This window comes from Euprymna scolopes, chromosome 4 (genome assembly GCF_053919585.1).
Source record: "Euprymna scolopes isolate OS-2025 chromosome 4, ASM5391958v1, whole genome shotgun sequence".
Lineage (NCBI taxonomy): Eukaryota > Metazoa > Mollusca > Cephalopoda > Sepiida > Sepiolidae > Euprymna > Euprymna scolopes.
Genome location: NC_136485.1, coordinates 130,273,183 through 130,289,521, shown reverse-complemented (window position 1 = coordinate 130,289,521; position 16,339 = coordinate 130,273,183). Strand labels below are relative to the sequence as shown.

The 16,339-nt window shown below is 36.6% G+C and overlaps 1 protein-coding gene across 1 annotated transcript; it reads right to left on the bottom strand.

Moving 5' to 3' along the window:
• Positions 1-10,800: 10,800 nt before the first annotated feature.
• Positions 10,801-15,252, bottom strand: LOC145272007 (uncharacterized). The gene has a single exon (XM_080127018.1). The coding sequence runs from the start codon at positions 15,250-15,252 to the stop codon at positions 10,801-10,803; it is 4,452 nt and encodes a 1,483-aa protein (XP_079983144.1).
• Between the last annotated feature and the right edge of the window lie 1,087 nt (positions 15,253-16,339).

Sequence of the window (16,339 nt, the reverse complement as noted above, 5' to 3'; positions counted from 1 at the left end):
TGTGTCCCTTTATTTCCTAGTAGCATTTAAACCCGGCGTTGGCCGGGTGTTTGGATGTGTATGTTGAGCAAAAAAAAAAAAAAGCGGTCAATTTATTTTTAACTTTGCACCCTATTATGACCCCTGAACATTTATGCTTTTAGGCTCAAATCATTTATTAAGTTAGATCCATGTCCACGGAACTGATATCTAAAATTTCAAGTCTTTAGACCCAAAATTCTCGGAGGAGTTTGGCAGAGTTCTAAAATAAAATCGTTGAACTTTGACTCTTACCACCCAAATGTCTGGTCGAAAAATTTCCCAAATTTCAGTATCCTGTATATCAAATTTTTAGTCTGTAGACTTAAATTTGATAGAGTTATTCCGTAGGGAAATGTACACACACAAACAGACACACAGACACGTTCACTTTTATAGATACACAGACACATAGACACACAGACGCACAGACACACAGACAGACGGACAGACTCGTTGACTTTTATGGATATACTAGCATTTCAGCCTTGCGTTACCCGGGTGTTTGGATGTGTATGTTGAGCAAAAGAAAAATGGTAGTAGGAAGGCAGGCTCGAACCCGTACCCCGAAGGAGGAAAAGAACGGGGAAACCCTTGACGTCTTGCCGTTACAATCACCCCCAAACCGGAAGTGACTTATTTTTAAATTAAGGCTAGACAATCGAAAGGAGAGAATGACTTTCGGCGAAAAAAGCCACCCCCTGTAGAAAAGTGTCCAGTTGAAGGTGAAGATATTAATGTGTTTAGCCAATTTGTCGGCATTTGTCGCCTGAAATATCGAACTTAAAACCGATACTGAATTTGGTAAAAATCAGTCGCAAGTTTTAGGCAGACATGCAAACATACATACATACATTTACATATCGGTAACTAAAAATTTTCGACCCAAACTGATTAAAATGCTTGCCCTATCTCTGAATACCCTATATGTAAAATTTCAAATGTTTAGATCAGACATTTTCTGAGTAATTTGCTAGAGACCGCAGGGGTCATTATTTTTTGAAACTTTGCCCCCTATTATGATCCCTGAACATTTATTGTTTTGGGCTCAAATCAAATTATTAAGTTAGATCCATGTCCACGGAACTGATATCTAAAATTTCAAGTCTGTAGACCTAAATATTCGGAGTTTGGTAGAGTTCTCAAAAGTCATATCGTTTAACTTTGACCCCTTAACACCCACATTTCTGGCCGAAAACGGATTACAAAGATTTCCCTAAATCTCAGCATATTTTATATCAAATTGCGCGTCTGTAGACTGGAAATTGACAGAGTTATTGTGGTGGAAAATGTACACATACATACAGACACACAGACATACACACAGACACGTTCGCTTTAGTATATATATATATAGATAGATTGGTGTTAGAATGATTGAATAAGGAGTAAGCACGCCTCGAGAAAGCTGCCATTTACAAATGCCTCCTTTATATATACGGCATTTTTTCCCTTTACATTTCTACTAGCTATGCAACCACACTTCTTTGTTTCATTACATGAGTCAAATACTTTTATTAGATGTCATTTTTATATTCTGCAAACTATTTGGCCGCATATTAAGTAGAATGGCGCTATTGTAGTTGATACGAATGCTTGTATCGAGAGATAATTTATTTGGTGGATTTCTGTCTAATACGAAGCTTAAATTACGTGGTTATTATTCTACAGCACGTGTTCGGATTCTGTACGAGTTTTATTCCTTAAGTTTTCATATTCTTTATGTATCACCCGCTCACGCATTATTATTTACTATTTTAGAAATACGTTTTTTGGGGGGCATTGTTTGAAACCATGTTAGGAATAGTTTACTTTACAAAGTAAAATATCAAGATCAAAAACTGTTTTCCTATGTCCACCCTATCGATAATAATGCACTTTTATTTACTTATTTTATTAATCGGAAGAATATGACACTCGAAGGGAGTATACATTTATGAACAACTCATGCAAACTCGTTTCATTACTTGTTGTAATTACTTTTCTCTTCAATATATTTGTTTCAACGACATACTGAATTGAGTTCTTTTCGACCATTATAGGACCACATCACGAGGAGCTAATTAAAAGAGCTTGGATCTTTGTAACAAAAACCACTAGTGACGTGGTATATTAAGGAAATCCGCACTCATGTAACCAAAAGCAGAGGGGACTGAGAATTCTCAAGGAACTTTTCATTCGAGAATCTTACAGCGATACTATTATACGTGCGACAAGACAAAGCACTTTTTTGAGAACCTGAAAAAAAATCCTCAAAAAAAAAAAAATGAAACAAACGAAATTGCTCGACAAAATTAAATAATTCTTATCGGCGGACGTGAAAAAAAAACAAAGAAAAAAACAAGAACTTTAAGTAAAATTTTTCTCGTAAGCTAGAGTAAATCCTCATTTTTCATTTCTAGGAATAAGTCAATCGTTGTATGTTTTATTTAATACTCTGCGAACATTTTAAAAGAGACCCCATTATTTATATTCCTCTGTTAGAAATAAAGTATCACTCACGATTATAAACCTTAGCGCTATACTTATCGCTAAACGTCGGAACCTTAAAGTTTTTACTGGAAAACATACTAAAAAGAGATGTTTACTGCTGTAAAAAGGTTTTATACATTGCGTCCCTTTAGCATTAGCCGTGTGAATGTAAAATAGAGCAAGGGAAGAAAAATTGAAATTAATTTACTAGAATAACAAGTGGCATAAGTGTTCAGGTTGCAGAAAAAATATTAAAAGAGGCTCGGGTTGAATTAACAAAACAAGTGTAAAAAAAGACGTACAAGTACAATTCCTGAATAAAGATGTTAAACTACAATTGGATTCCCGGGTCTACTTGTCCATAACCAATTTGTGTACAAAGAAAAAGTTGAATTAACCAGTTATTATAAAAGGCAGAAAGAATTTAGCGAAACTGTCACAACCCCCCTCTATCTCACAGAAGAGATGTTGCGAGTTTGTCTCTGTGTTATATAGGAGTTTCATTAAAAGAGAGTCTTAGAGAGAGAGAGAAAGAGAGAGATGTTGTTGTAAGAGTTCTAGAGAGGGATGTTGCGAGAGAGATTGTTTGTACCGTGTTCGTGTTATGACGATTCATATATATTAAAAATATGTTCATTCTTAGGTTAATAGATGTGTTGCTATGTGAAGCTCTTAGAGTAAGGAGATAGTGTTCAGACAGTCTTAGTGTAGATATGAGATGTGTATGTCACGACATTTTATAACACATACATATAATAACAATTTACTTTACCTTTTTGTAAGAATCACAAACACAAAGACGAGCTTTATCAAAACACATGATGGGTTTATTTCTTCACGACGGGCCGTGGTTTTCTCATCAAGAATTCAAAGCTTCACATATTAGGTTTAAAAGTGGTCGTCTCACTTCTAGACGTTCGAATTCAAACTCCAGATTCTCTCTGAGTTTCTCGCTGACTAACTAACTAACTAACTAACTAACTCTCACTTCCTATATTGATAAAACCATGCATGTCCTGCCACGTGAGCAAAATTCACGTCTTTCTACATGCGCGACTTTGCACGTGTCCGACATTATGATTTCCCAATAACCTATTTTTCTTTGATGTTTTTACAAAGGAATTCAACCTACATATCTAATTTATTTAACCCATATTTATTTATCCATACTCTTTCTAACAATTGAATAGTTTATTTATTATTTATTTCATCAGAATTAACAATTTACTGGACATTTCATTTAAACCTATTGTTCATTAAAACTTATATCCAAGGTTCGATTTCTGCTTTCTCTCATTTTATTTTCATTTTAAGTAATCTCTCTATTTTTATACTTACATGAAAAGGAGACAGACCTTATCATGTAACATCTGCTGTATCGTTATTTTCATGGCAAGTGCTAGACTGAGCTTCAATCTATGGTCCTCATCTATGGTTTCACAAGAAACACTCGTCTAGCTAAAAACAATATCACTTAATCCCCCACTCTTTATCTCTGCCTAAACCTAAACGTAGATTCCATGAACAAAGCTTCTTTCTTAGAACTGCGCGCATGTGGAATTGTCTTCCGTTTTCCTGCTTTCCAGCTGACTACAATATGGTTGTCTTCAAGTCTAACGTAAACAAGTTCTTGATGAGCCGTTCAACTTGTAAACAAATTTACCGAATTTCCATTACTAACGATTACTACATTGTCCAATTTCTACTGTACACTCTTTAACCCTTATCCTCGATTGACCACTTGACCTTGATAAATAGTGATGCCTCTGTAAAAAAAGAAAACAAAAAAATCAAAGATTGGCTACTCGAAAAAATTGTAGAAAGAACGAAATAATCGAAGAAATACATCAACGTTAAAGATAATTGTTACTACAAACATTATCAAGTAAGAGTCAAAATGCGATAATGAAAATGCAATTCCTCAAAATTCTATTAAGAGTGCAATGAAAATTAAATTTATTTATCAGAGGATGACAAATAATCATACTTTTAAACGAGAATTTTTTTTTAATTGAATTTTAACCCTAAACAAGGCACATTTATACTTTGATGTAAGAGGTTACTCTCTGGAATATGATTTGCAGGGATACTATGTAAGTAGTTGAGCGGAAAGATGTATGTTTACATTACACTTTAATTTCTGCATATCAATATAGGCGGGAATGCTGGAACCCGGACATGAATTCTAAAGTCTATCAGTCATAATGAAGAAGCTATTAGAGAAGAAGCGTTTCTTACATATAGAGATTTCTACTGTACAGGGTAGATTTTTTCTGCTAGTCGAGTTTGTCGGGTGTTTTTATATTGAGGAGGGCAATCTCTTGTAGTTCGTCGGAGCAGCTCCCATAAAATACTTGTAAATCTGGCAGAGGGATGAGTGAATGTTGACGTTGTACAGTTACAGCATTTTCTCAGGCGCGTACTTAAAATCTGGGCCTTTTACTCCGGAAATTAAAGCCCACTTCACATAACTAGTTCATGGATAACAGTTTACCCGAAAAAGACGTGACTCGACTTTTAAGGAAGCAGTTTACATTCGAAATTAATTACTCAGCCCTAATGTACCTGCTGTCAGAGAAGATGGAAACGGACAAACTTTACAAGCAAAAACAATAAGGACTTCTTGACGTTCATATCAATTGTGAATAAACAAAATGAGTCTTTTCCTCAACTAAACCCGGGTTATTTTAAATGCTTACTATTTATGCAAGTAGACGAGTCCGCAACAGATGCATACATTAGCAGTAGAATACTAAGTATGTTTGAAGTAGAACATAATCAAACATCAAAAATATTCAGCTGTAGGATTTCAAAGACATGGAAATATGAAAGAAGATATATAAGACTTGATTGCTCACTGAAGGAAACAGCACTCATTCTTACCAACAACACTTATTTTTAAATAAGTCAAACAAAAAACAAGTTTATCATTCTTCCACAAAAACAAATTACCTCAGTAATAGTCAGAAACAGTAACCGCCTTGCCTTTCTTTACGTTTTGCATTCTATTATTGCGTTTCACATCACTCATACAGTTTTAAACCTGTCGAATTTGTAACTCATTTGGGCATAAGAGTTCACATCGCAGAAAGAATATTGAAATAGACTGGGTTAAATTCACCAACAATATAAACGAACAAGACGGCACTAGTATGAGTATCTACGTACAATAAAAACCCTGAGTAAAGATGTTAAATTACAATTTGATTCTCGGATTTACTTATCCATAACCAATTTGTATTCAGAGAAAAAGTTGAATTGACTAATTATTATTAAAAAAACAGCAAAATAACCAGCTCGCTTACTGATACAAAAATTTACGTTGAGAGTTAAAGTATTGTCAACGTTAAATGAAGTAACTATTAAAAGTTGAACATATTCGTCTTATAAAATTCAACAATTTATTTAGAACGGATGCCATGTATTAAGTTAATTTGTGGAATATATCGTGTTATACGTTTATTGAGAAAAATATATGCTTATGAAGTCCATGGTTTTAGAGATTTTGAGCCTGCGATACAAAGTGTAATGTACGTTCGCTTGTTTCACTAGGCAGATTGCATAGCTGTGCCAGACATATACAAAGGACATATTTGGGGATATACAGCTGAAACAGGAAATTGAAAGTTATATATTTACAATAATAAATATGGGTTGCATTGCCATTTTAAAACGTGAGATATGACGTAACACAGTTAAGAGAGCGAACGAGATGTCTTTATAGATATTCTGCTGACGACGAGATTTAATTATAGTTGAGTTTTTAATTACCTAGAGATTCGGTTTTCGAAATTATCGCCTTAAATCCTTAGGAATCAAAAGGACTTAGCGGCAAATATATAAGGAACAAGTAAAACCGACTTAGCAATGAGATTTGACGCATGAAGCTGGAAATATATCTATGTTTTGTTTATAGTATAAAAAGAAAGTGCCATGTTGTTTATTTGCATGGAAGATCCTTGTTGCAGTATTCAAGTCGCGTGTCAAACACCGGAAAATAAAGGAGCTTATATGAAACTGTAAACATGCATGCACCATTTGTGAGCTCCGTAGACTGATGTTTTTTCATCGTCTGTTGTAGAAGTGCACGTCATCCAAACACACGCTGTCCCGGCGTTATTTTATTTTTGTTTAATTAATTATACATATATTTTTAAGTGATTATAAATGTGTTAAACACCGTCGCACTGAGACACTCACATAGGCATACATTTATACGGGAATAGACTATTATGCACATATAATGGTGAAACACAGTTAGTTTATACACACAGCATATCGCCGCTATAGAATACGTCGTTGTAGCAAAAACGTTATACAAGCATGCGAGTGACACACATTTTTTCTGTATATATATATATATATATATATATATATATATATATATACTAGCAGGACGCGTGGCATTACCCGGTCGTAAAACTGCTTAAATGCTAAATTAATGCAGATTTTGGATTTATTGTTATATTATATTCGACCCAATATATAGTAATGATTTAAAAAGTTTAAAAAAATGACTCGTGCGCCAAACCTTATCAAAATAAAAAAACATTTAGCTTACGATTTATTTTTCCTTGGATGTTTATGTCTTACTTATTAAGGCATGTTTTATGCAATGTTAAAAATTAAAACATGAATTAAAAGCTATTACGTAACGCATTCATGTTCGGAATGACATCGTTCGACCTTCACAGAGCAAATTTATTTTTTTTTTAAATTTTCACACCGTTTTACCGAGTTGACCCAGCTTAAAACTAAAATGTAATATATATATATATATATATATATATATATATATATATATATATATATATATATATATATATATATATAATGCTTGAAATTGTCCAAATACTCTTGAAACAATGGTAACTTACAATGAAATACATTTTTATTGCTATGAATTTCTTTTTGAAGTTTTGGTTTTGTTCATACAGTATATATATATATATATATATATATATATATATATATATATATATATATATATATATATACGTAATGACTCTGCCGACAAAGCACAAATTACTATATAATACATTGTTATAGACTGCACGTACTCTACATAACGACGCGCATATGTTTTAATGTAAATTAGGAACTTTAAAAGTATACCCCAAAATCTCTTTGACATCAAACAATCTATCAAACCATCCAACGACTGTTCACATCAAGTGGATACAGCCAATTAAAGTAATTCTAGAATAAATAAAGCATACAATTTGAAACGACGTGAAAATAGATTACACCGACAATTTATAAGTTAGCATAACATTTGATAAAAGTTACCAATAAAGGCGAATCAAAAGGAAGTTATTTTTAAAAGCATGCAATAGCTATACACTTTAATAACACGATAAATTACAGTGTATAGTAATGCAAAATGCATTCATACTTGGCAGTTGGATTGATATATAAACACGCGCTTCATCTGTTATAATTTATTTTGTCATATATTTTTTTTCTTAAAAAACGCGATTTGTTTATTACTTCCAGAAATAAAGATAATCACAACAAAAAATAACTAACGATACATGTTTTATAGAGAGATACTCAACAAAGCTACAACAATCCTTAGCTGTTTTCAGAAATATTGTAAATTAAATTTGGGAACTAATTGAAGATTAATCAAAAATGTATTACAAGACTGTGAGTCACACCGAAAAGACATATTTTCAGGATGCTCCGAGAAAGACAAGTAACTCAAGAAATAAGAAAAGAATAATTACTTTCTACTCCTCGTTTATAAAACTGGTATGTAACGGGTACATATTGGACAGTGTATATTGCCGTTAACACCAGACATTCATAACAAGGTATACCTATAATACAATTTATCTACTGTTCTTATCATGACGATTGTGATGATACTTCTTTTATCATACAATACGAGTCTGAGACATTTATGCAACCGTTCTTATAAATTCTATATTCTTCTCGCAAATAACTTAATATTATTTATGCCGGAGATAGAGCGATTGTCCATTCTTTTAGAAATAACTGGGTATTAAATATACTAGGTAAATGAATGGGCAAAACAGTTTAAATTGGTATGTAATAAATAGGTTCAATGATACAAATTAATTTCCGTATTTCTTTTGTTCATCAGAGGGTGTAGATACATGTGCAAAGGGCACGAAGAAATTGAAACGTGATAATATAGATTATCTTTTAACACTGCCGTACTGAGTTCGATTCCGGCCTTTTCCTAATATCATTTTCAAACTTATCTAATTTCGCCTTCTTACTTACTTGGGTGTGTCCCCTTTAATAACAACACTCATAATAGAAATCAATAGCATCCGAAGGTGCATAGTATACTGTCTTGAATAATTGAATAATTGAAGATATTTAAATAATACATACAGATATCCTCAATTTTATTAGTATGGAACTATCCAAAAAAGTTAATAACAAAAATGTTGTTATACAGCTTGCTTAACACCACCAGGCAACATTTATACGTGAAATAAATATACATATATAGAGGCATAATACAGTCGAAAGGTGTATTTCTGAAACGTATATGTTGCAATCGAACCGTCTATGCTATTCGATCTAGTCTATCCGTGAACTGAACGTCTAAGTATCGACCCCACAAAAAAGTATTAATAAATTTTCCTCATCATATTGTTGTAAATAAGTGCTTAGATATTCGTTTATTCAGACAACAATCTCTGTGAAATTGATTATAGTCGATCCGACATTCAGAATCGTGTTAATTCGAAGTTTTGCTTCTGCGAAACGGGTTGCTTTACCAGCGATCGATAGTCAACTCCACCCTGTTGCCTTAACAATAGAAGCAGGTGGTAAAGATGATAGTTTAGTTTTGCAAGGAATTTGAAAACAGCATGGTAAAACTAGTCTCCGTGATAACATTTATTAAATGCCACCCATTAATCTATATGAACGCCCACGACAACGTTTACACCCCCCACACATATATATATATATATATATATATATATATATATATATATATATATATACAGACATATATATATAGCTACTTAATTTACTCACATAAAATTAATATACGAAAGTATAGATTTATGCGTAAACTTTAAGTATCTACTTCAAAAGTGCTCAATACGTGGGTAGAGCTAGTTAGTAATTTATAAATATATATGACGATTAAGCTACACTGAATATTCGGCGTTTCATCCACTCTAGGACTCCTCAGGCTTATGCGCGAATTCTGTGGTTGTTTATCGTTTTTATATCGCGCATAAGCCTGAGGAGTCCTAGAGTGGATGAAACGCCGAATATTCAGTGTAGCTTTATCGCCATATATATATATTATAAATATATATATATATATATATATATATATATATATATATATATATATATATACTAGCAGTATTACCCGACGTTGTTCGGGGGGGTGATTTAATGCCATCTTAATGCTTATTGTCTGTACATTCAGTATTTTTTTTTTGTAATCCTTAAATTATTTTAGTAAAGTTGGTTATATTGACGTCTTACTGATCAATGTAGCTTCCACATCTGATTTGTCCCCTTAGCAGCTATTCTTCCAGCTCAAAACCAAATACTATGGTAAGGTTTTGGGAGCCATGATTTCTTTAACTCTATGCGAAAGAAACCACAGGTTCAATATTGACCATCTATTCGTTTTAAGAATTTATGTCGTTGTAGCTGTATAGTTTTACAATTAGTCAACTATGGCAAAAAATTCCTTACCTTATGTTGCCGGGCATAGTACTTATGCTTGGTTGATGAGGTCTATGTTTTTTAGACCAATGTCTTTGAAACTTCTGAATCACATTTTCACTAATATGTGTGTAGACTGTTTTGCAATTTCTTCAGGATCAGTTGTTTGTTCAATGGACGTTCAAAAAACAGAAAAATAATTTACTGTTGTACTGCTAAAATGTTATTCCATAGCCAATACAATTGTTTAGGGTTGATCAGAATGAATCTAATTATGCAGAGTTGGCAACCAAATAAAGACGAAAGAATTATAAGGACCGCAAATGCTTCTGAATATATTTAAGGGCACTCTAGGTTTTGCCAAATTCATATTTTCACTCTATTTCTCTTTCCATAGAGGTTACTGTGTAAATACATGAAATTGTTTTCATTTTGTTACAAAAAAGAATCCAGGTTAGTGAATTCTTTACTGGGTGCTGGCAAAGCTTTAGAAGGAATAAACACGGTTAATAGAGAGGAGAAATTGAGGTGTAAAATTGTTGAAAAATTATAAAACCTCTTTGTAAACAACATTTTTAGCAAGTGTTTTAGGAGAAAACACAAAGAGTTTGGATTGTGAGCCCACACGTGAGGCAGCTACATAGAGCTGACCGTGAGAAAAACATTGCTCCTGTTAATGAATGCCTGCAACGTCAAAGGTTTGGCCCTGGGATTTGTTGATGGACATCGCGAAGCACTCACAGGGAACTGTGATCGCTTGAAGTAAATGCCCAGGTCTGGATTTGATGGATATAGGGGTATCCTCGAAATTAGCACTGTCTCTCCTTTTCCACAGCCAGTCAATATTTTGGCCTCGATAATATTAGGTGACAGGGATGTTACCACGAGGCGGGTTCCATTACATTGCTTTGGTGGTATGAGGTTACGAATGAGCATTATAAGAGCTCCAACCTTAAGTCGGAGTATGTGGGGTGGCAGGCCAGGTGGTTCTAGGGAGTTTAGCAACTCCACCGTGTAATCAGCCAGATCAGCAGTATCAGGTGTGCGGTCAATGGATTTATAGACACGTTCCTCTCCCGGAATGAGTTCCAAAAGTCTGTAGTTAATCGCATTGACGGAGGCGTTTTTTGGAGCCAGAATCGCTCTCGTGGCGAGCCAATCAAAGTCCCTGTAGTTTTTCTGAATGTTCTCGAAAACTGCCTGGTATAGGTGGGTTGGCGTTTCAACGATGGTTGATATGTGTTCAACATTTGTGTAATCTTCAGTGTCTGTGGGAGTACGTCCTTCACCAAGTTCCAGAAGTGCATTAGAGAAATTAGCAGCATCTGGGTTGCGGCTAAGGTGGACACGCATATTTGTTGTGAGTTTTAAATGGTGAACTTGATCCCACAGTATCGACGATTTCAGGCATGCTTGAACAGCATCAGCGCGTGTCCCTTTTGGGACAACAGGAAGTGTTTGTCGGAAATCTCCACACAGCAGAACTGTTAATCCACCCATGATGTTGTCACAGTTGCGTAAATCTTGAAGGGTCCTGTTCAATGCTTCCAACGCAACTTTGTGCGCCATCGTGCATTCATCCCATACGATGAGTTTGCATCTGCGTAACAAAACAGCTTTATCCGAATTCTTTTCGATGTTGCATGTTGGGAATTCAGTTTGTGTGTAGTTGATGGGCAATTTTAAAGCTGAATGTGCCGTTCTGCCATCAGGGAGTAAAGTTGCAGCAATTCCAGAGGTTGCAACAGCTATAGCGACAGCTCCACTCCGTCGCACATGGGCAAGTATTAATTTGGTGACAAAGGTTTTTCCTGTGCCACCAGGTGCGTCCAAGAAAAATATTCCTCCACGGTTCTGTTGAACATTTTCATTGATCATATGGTAGACGTTCAGTTGTTCAGGCAACAGTTTAGGCTCATTCTCAGCAATGTACGCATTAAGTTCTGTAGGTGAGTAGCATATTTCACGCAGTAAATTTAGGCTCAAACTATTCCCTTCATGGCAGATGGGGGCAAGTAGGCCATATGATGGTAAAGTGGAACCACCAATTTCCAAAAGGAGGTTTTCGAGGCAAATTAGCCCTTCATTGTAAATCACTTGGGAGTAGTCTTGCTCCACCGATGTATTCTCAAGTTGGGCTCTTCTGGAAATGTCTTCGGTCATGAAGTTACGAAATTTCATCCATAGATGTTTTGGATCGCTCAAGTCACACCATACTATCATAATTGCAAAGAGCGACCGTAGAGCATGGGGAGATTTGAATAGACTTCCTTCTGTCATGGCGGCATCCCACTGAGAATCGTTTTCAAGTAGTCCCAACTGGGAGCATGCATCACGGAAGGTTTCACACAGGACGCCATCGACAGTTTTTATGTCATCAAAACTTATAGGGCCACGGACTTCGTGAAGGAGAAGACGAAGATGGAAGCACTCATGTTGACGTGGTGGCATTGTGTAAACTCGCCCGAGACAGGAATCATATTTAACCCCTGGGAAGCCATCGACAGGGTCTCCACACTTCCTGCGAGTCCACTGTTTGTTATTCCAAGTGTAGTAGGAAGGGATCTGTGGATACAAAAGCGTCTTTGCAAACTCATCATGGCCGCATAGTTTGAAGAAGGCAGTAAGCGTAGTTTCTGGTGGATGCTCCACCACCTGATTAGCAGTGCCTGCAGAAAAGTAAACTCTTTGCCCATTTTCAAGGTGAACAGCGAGTTGTATAACTGCAGGATATCTTTGGTGCAAGGGAAATGAGTAAAAATGCCATACACCTTCACCGCAACACAGGAAACGTCCAATGACATGAGCAGATGGCTCGTCTCGAGAACCGTCGCGCTGAACAGCAAACGCTGCAGCATCGCTTCCCTTGTTGATGTATTTGCAGATATATTTAATGGATTTCACTGAGTGACAGAACTCCACATTGATGTGCGATTGGAAAATTTTCGTCAGCAAGGGACAGTACGGTACTATCCATCGGTTATCAACAGTGCTCCGACCGACTATCATCGTATGGCCGCCATCACCTGGACTCCGTCGCCTGTAAAGTGGGTAACCATCACCTCCTGTTTGTGTAGCATTGACAAATCTCCGTGGGTAGCCGCAAGCGCACACCGATTTCTTTTTACAGCATGATTGAGCTTTCTGGCCAGGACCACAGGGTCCATGAACCATCGTTGCTTTGACAATTTCGTAAAGCTGTGGGTCTAATCCAGGATCGGGAATCTCGGCTGAGATAATTTTGTCAATATCAGTGGATTGAATCCGTTCACACAGCCAGATTAAGATATGGGCATGCGGAAGGCCTCTTTTTTGCCACTCTACAGTGAATATGTGGCACCTTACTCGGCCGTAGACTTCACCCTTGACTATAAGATCCATGAGTTTGCACAATTTAAGCCGGAAAACACGGGCAATGAGATCAGGTCGGTCGTAGTGTTCTTGACCCAGAAACAGTTCATCTCGTATTTCTTCCCATGATGGATTGCAGGTGAAGGTAATAAACAAATCCGGTCGGCCATAATAGCGGACGTACGTCATTGCGTCTTGTGTGCGGGCATGCATATAACGCGGGCCACCGATGTATGTGGACGGAAGAATTGTCAGTTTTCCAACAGTGTTAGGGTCAGTTTCATTTCTCATGCCATCGTGCAGATGTATGTATGAAGACGACCGAAGCTGTTTTTGGCGAACCCGAATATATAGGAGCCTTTCAGATTCCATTTTTGCTGCCATGTCGACTATGTATTGTTGCAGAAGAGGTCCACTCCGAAGGAGAGTGTTGAAATCGTCGTCGCGAACCATCAGTCTGTATGCGTAATATGCTCTGCATGTAATAGTTTTGGGATTGATGGTCGTTTGTCCCAAGTTTTGTTGACATGGTATGTGAAAATGGTATCCATCGTCACCGTAAGGAAATAGTAGGGGATATTGTAGTGCGTCGTATGATCGATGCATTTCATGTATTCGCTGTAGACGTCCACCCCTAGTATGAATAACTATGTCGCGTTTGTTGTTGTGCTCACCCTGGATGACTGCAGAAACCTCGTTGCAAGTGGGAGCATTGAAGCGACGCTCATGTTCTCCTGTAGGACGTTTGTCTGCGTTAATAACGATGGAAAAATTAGGCAGAGGAACATTCTGTAGTGCATACTTGAAACTTTGAATATATGGGTTCGTTTGGTGGAGCATGTCTTGAAGCTGCAAAACAATACTGAGTTGTCGTCGATCCGAACTGTCGTTTGTCTCGGCTGTAATAGCTAGTCGGTTTTCAGCTTGTTGGACGTAGTCACTTACGAAGTAGAGTTGTAAAAATGATGGTTGTACGGTCTCATCAGGTAAAAGGGACCCTATTAGATGGTAGACTTGGCCTTGCACCTTAAATGCGGGATTCCAGCCGCTTTCACGGACAATGTTTGCACCAAATGATGTCATTTGGAAGTAGCAGTTGAAAAGTCGAATGGATTTCCGAAAATATTTAGATTCATCAGTCATGCCCAAAAGTAGGTCTCGCAGTGGTTGAGGTAAAGTCTGTAGGGATGGTAGTTTAACTTTACCCGAAGAGCAGCATAGGCTTGGAGGTTCTGCCGGCCATTTTTTAGCTTTGCAGAATGAACATATGCAATTCATCGAACCAATGCTAAGATCCTGCCGGGTAGAGAAGTCATAGTTGGCGTCATAGTTCAATGCTTTGCGTAACCAAAACTCCGGTGAAGGGCATATGTTGCCGCGAGAGGCATGAAATCTCCGAGTAACAGCCTGAACTCGTATCCTTCGAGCTTCTGGTGGCTGAGATGACCGAATGGCGGCTCTGGATGTGTTATCTCGGGCAAGTCGTCTGACCCTCGCTTCAGTAGATTCAGCAGCTCGTGCTGAAGCTGTGGAGGCTGCGTTAGCTGCTCTCCGCCGAGCTGTCCTTTCTGTAGATTCGTTGGCCCTTGCAGAAGAGGTACTTGCAGCATTGGCTGCTCTACGGTTGGCCTGAATCTCTGCAGTTTGTGAAGAACGTAGTTGAGCCATGGCTGCAGCATGTCTAGATAAACGATAAGTCCGTTGAGTAAGTGTTTCAGAAGATCTGGTCTGAGACATGCGCTGTGCTTCGCGAGAACGTAATAATTCTACTTCATCGTAGTCTAGGCTTGCTCTGATGTTCCTAACAGTAGTCGCTGCTTTCGTGCGCCTTCCGAGCTGATTTTTTTTTGGGTGGCATTGTTGCGAAATTACTCTGCGGGTGTGTGTGGAATTGAAATGGAATGCTGCCGAAACAATTGTTGAAAGAGTCAATATTTAGGTAGTGTGTATGGTATAAAATAAAATAAAAATAAAGGCAATCAGTATGTGTAATTTCCCCAATACATCAATGTAGAAATATTGGGATTAAAATGTACAGTTGGAAAAACCTCTATATTTATATAAATAAAACAAAGTAAGATATACGTGAAATAAATGAATTTGAAGGTACAATAAATATGTATAAATATGTATAAATGTATGGTGTAAAATCAAATGAAAAAAATGGATGTCCAGGAAAAAGGCAATCAGTATTTGTAAAGTCCCCGTTACATCAACGTAGAAATATTGGGATTAAAATGTAAAGTTTTGAAAACCTCTACATTAGGTGTCAAAAATTGAAGATATAATAAATATGTATAAAAGTATGAGAAGATTAAATGCGAAAAGTAATAATATTGAGAAATGCTTTCTAAATGCATAAGTAATGTAAATGTAAAAATAAACAATGTTGTATTATTGTTGTTATGAATTTTTTGTTTGTTTGAATTAGAAAAAAATGTAAGTTACCGTCTGCTCGAATTTGTTAAATGTAAATGTGTGCGTCGGCAGCGAGTAGCAGTATTAGTAGGAGCAGTTGTAGTAGCAACTATTCCATAACGTAGAAGGGTTAAGTAGCGTTGGTCGCCGTTGCTCGCCGTTGCTAGGCAACGAATTGGAGAAATGGCCGATCAAATCGGAAATAGCAAATAAATAAAAGCATTGTTAATAGTAGTTGATGGTGATTTAGGAAAGCTTTCCGATGCAATAGGTACCCGTAAACACACCCAGACACACTGAGAACCTATGTGTAAAATTTCATAAACGGACGTGCAAGGGTTTTTAAATCCATAACGAACGAACACATACACACACAGGCAAAGTCACATTTATATAATTGTAGAGA

Bases quoted from the DNA above. Each gene is read 5' to 3' on its own strand.
- LOC145272007 (XM_080127018.1), bottom strand. From the start codon at position 15,252: ATGTCTCAGACCAGATCTTCTGAAACACTTACTCAACGGACTTATCGT.